General features: G+C 39.7%; 1 protein-coding gene across 8 annotated transcripts in view; it reads left to right on the top strand.

The window, feature by feature from the left end:
* The window catches only part of LOC106879914 (anoctamin-8), a 111185-nt gene that overhangs the window by 68882 nt on the left and 39074 nt on the right, over positions 1-3229 (top strand). For 2 of the 8 annotated variants that reach the window (XM_052965815.1, XM_052965814.1), the window contains one exon: positions 1140-1392. The exons of the other annotated variants lie outside the window; for them this stretch is intronic. In XM_052965815.1, coding sequence (XP_052821775.1) covers positions 1314-1392 — 79 coding nt within the window. In that variant the 5' untranslated portion in view covers positions 1140-1313. The remainder of the gene's footprint in view (positions 1-1139; positions 1393-3229) is intronic. 8 annotated transcript variants of the gene reach the window in all.

Below are 3229 nucleotides of genomic sequence, written 5' to 3' on the forward strand. Positions count from 1 at the left end.
TGCAGGTTACTTGGTAACCTCACTTGCACAGGGGCCTTGTAAAAAGCAGCCAGTACACTCTTTGAAGTGGTTGGCATTTGGAAGGGCATTCACCAGTTGAAATGATGTCAAAGCAGACACTGGATCTTGGTGCATTCCTCTGACTTGTTGGATCCAATCATGCTTCCCATCATCATCATCATCATCATCACCATCATTGATTATGATGACAATGATGATGATGATATATGTATGGAGCAAAAAAAAAAATCATTTGCCATTAGTGTTTCTGGTAATTTTTTGCAACAGACCTGAATCTCTCAACTTCACATTTCCACTTTTCCAATATATTCAGGTGAATCGTTGGAATCCAGTATTTTTTTTCCTCTCTTAAATTCTTATAAGAAAAAGGAACTTTGTCATTTCTGTAGAAAATAGAAAGATTTTACCTTTTGTCTGAATGTTGTTGTAACGAACTGGACTGAATCTAAATCTGTTTCTTAATAGTAATAAATATATTTTAACTAAATATATTTATCACAAGTGATAAATATATTTCACCTCAATACATTTATCACATGTGATAACCCCATTCATTCATTCTCCCCCCACCCCCACCCCCACATGCTATATTTGGGTCAATAATCTATCCCATAGCCTGACCTCTTTTTATTTTCTTTCGTTTTCTCTCTGCAGCACATTATCTCTATCATTCTCTCATCCTATTATTCTGTTATTCTTTAACATTTGTTCACTGTTTATTTATTCATAGCTATTATATATTTATTAACAAACTAACTTCCTGCCTCATAAACGACAACCTCATTTTAAATGCATCTTCTATGCACATTCCGCACGTATCAACTAATATCGAGGGATCTAGCTTTTTTTTTGTTGTTGTTGTTGTTGCTGCCATTGCTTCCTTCTTTCTTTCTTTCTTTGTTATTAGTTTTCCAATGACAAATGACCTTAGCACTCGCCTGCATTGGATTCTTCCTTAATCCACTGACCATGTTCTGTAGCTGCCCCTTGCTGTTACTATTCCCACACTGAAGGCCTCTCCACCCAAAATCTATTGGCTGCTAATACTGACTAATCTTTGTTAAAGCCATATGTTTGACTCTCATAAATCAATCTTTATTTGCTGTGGTATTCTGTAGGCTTATCTGCCGCAATATTACCATAATCTACAGTGCCATAAGATGGTCAAGTATGGAACACTTTAACAGACATAGCCTCACTCCCCAACATCAATCAACTTGCTTCTCAAAGCTTCAGCAGCGACAAAAACAACAACAACTACTACTAGTCCTCCTCCTCCTACTACTACAGTAATGTCCATAACGAGTCTGTGGAACATGGGTAAAAGAAAAATGTATAAATTTCAGCGCTCCAGGAGTTATTTACAAAATGGTAAGTTCCAGATATTTCATCTTTTCCTGTGTGTTTTTCTTTCCCCACCGAGAATTCTGTGTCCAGCTATTTCCTAAACACCTACATGCATACACTTACATATATACACATGCATACATACATATATGCACACACAAGCATACACACATACATATATACACTTACACAAGAATATATCTATACACACACACAAGCACAAATACACACACATGTACAGACAAGAGACCATGGTGCATTGTGACCCCAGCACTGGAGGGGTCACCCCCGTCTTATCTTTTATCTTTTGCTTGTTTCAGTTATGAGACTGTGCCCATGCTGGGGCACCATGTCAAAGAAGTTTTAGTCAAATAAACTGACCCCAGAACTTATTCTCTTTTAAACCCTGCTACTTATTCTGTCAGTGTCTTTTGCTGAACTGCTAGGTTATGGGGAGGTAAACACACCAACACCTTTTTCCAAGTGATGGTTGGGAACAAACACAGACTCAAAGACACACACCCACACCCACACCCACATGTTCTTTTACATGTTTCAGTCATTTGATTGCAGCCATGCTGGAGCATCGCCTTTAGCCAAGCAAATCGACCCCAGGACTTATTCTTTGTAAGCCTAGTGCTTATTCTATCGGTTGCTTTTGCTGAACTGTTAAGTTATGGGGATGTAAACACACCAGCATCGGTTGTCAGGCGATAGTAGGTGGGGGGGGACAAACATAAACACACAAATATATGCATATATATGACGAGCTTCTTTCAGTTTCCGTCTACCAAATCCACTCTCACGGCTTTGGTTGGCCCGAGGCTATAGTAGAAGACAGTTGCCCAAGGTGCCACACAGTAGAACTGAACCTGAAACCATGTGGTTGGGAAGCAAGCTACTTACCACACAGCCACTCCTGTACACTGGAAGCTTAAAGAATTTTAATTACTCCGTTTTTTAAGGATCAATGGCTGAGTGAATGATAGTATGGCGGGGGGTGGGGGGAGGTATCTGCTTGAACAGATTTATGCAATGAGTGTATGTCTGGTGTTGTGTGTAGAACAACTGAAGTATTCAATACATCTCTGCAGGGAAGTGAGCTGTGCAGAGAAGGGACGTCCACTTGTAGTAAAAGCTCCACCCACAACTCTGACATCTGGGTGATACCTTGGTGTGAAATCAATGGTATTACTGCTCAAATATAAAATCGTAACACACACGCACACACACACATATCCATCCATACGTTCGAACTCAGACATTCTGCTTTTGAACCTGCAGTATCAGCTCTCCATCAAGGGAGACAACTGCAGGTGAATAATTAAAATACGAATATATTCATACATATATACTTATATACATTCATACTTACACACACACACACACACACACACACACACACACACACACACACACACACACACACACACACACACACACTTTAAGACAGGCCTACATAAATATATGCATTCATTCATTTGTTTGTTTATTTAACTTTCGTATTTCCATGCTAGTATGGGTTGAACGTAATTGTTTATATCTGTGTGTGTGAATCAGTGTGGGAGAGGAGAGGCATTAGGGCCACCAAGTTGAATGTGTCTCAAGCAGTTGTATTCCCCATGCTACACCTATAAAAGACTTGGACAGTTTACAAATGTCACCACAAAGAAGCTAAACCTCTTCCCCCATGAACTGCCTGAGAAAGATGATGAAAGTCACCTGGCCAGACAAGGTCCTAGAGATCCTCTCTTGAGCTGATCTGCCAAGCATTTTACACATTGCTGAGGAGAGCACAAATCAGGTGGTCAAGCTATTTTGTCCGAATGCCTGACACAATGTAGACTGATAAAAATTACTT

Source organism: Octopus bimaculoides, chromosome 2, assembly GCF_001194135.2.
Source record: "Octopus bimaculoides isolate UCB-OBI-ISO-001 chromosome 2, ASM119413v2, whole genome shotgun sequence".
Classification (NCBI taxonomy): domain Eukaryota; kingdom Metazoa; phylum Mollusca; class Cephalopoda; order Octopoda; family Octopodidae; genus Octopus; species Octopus bimaculoides.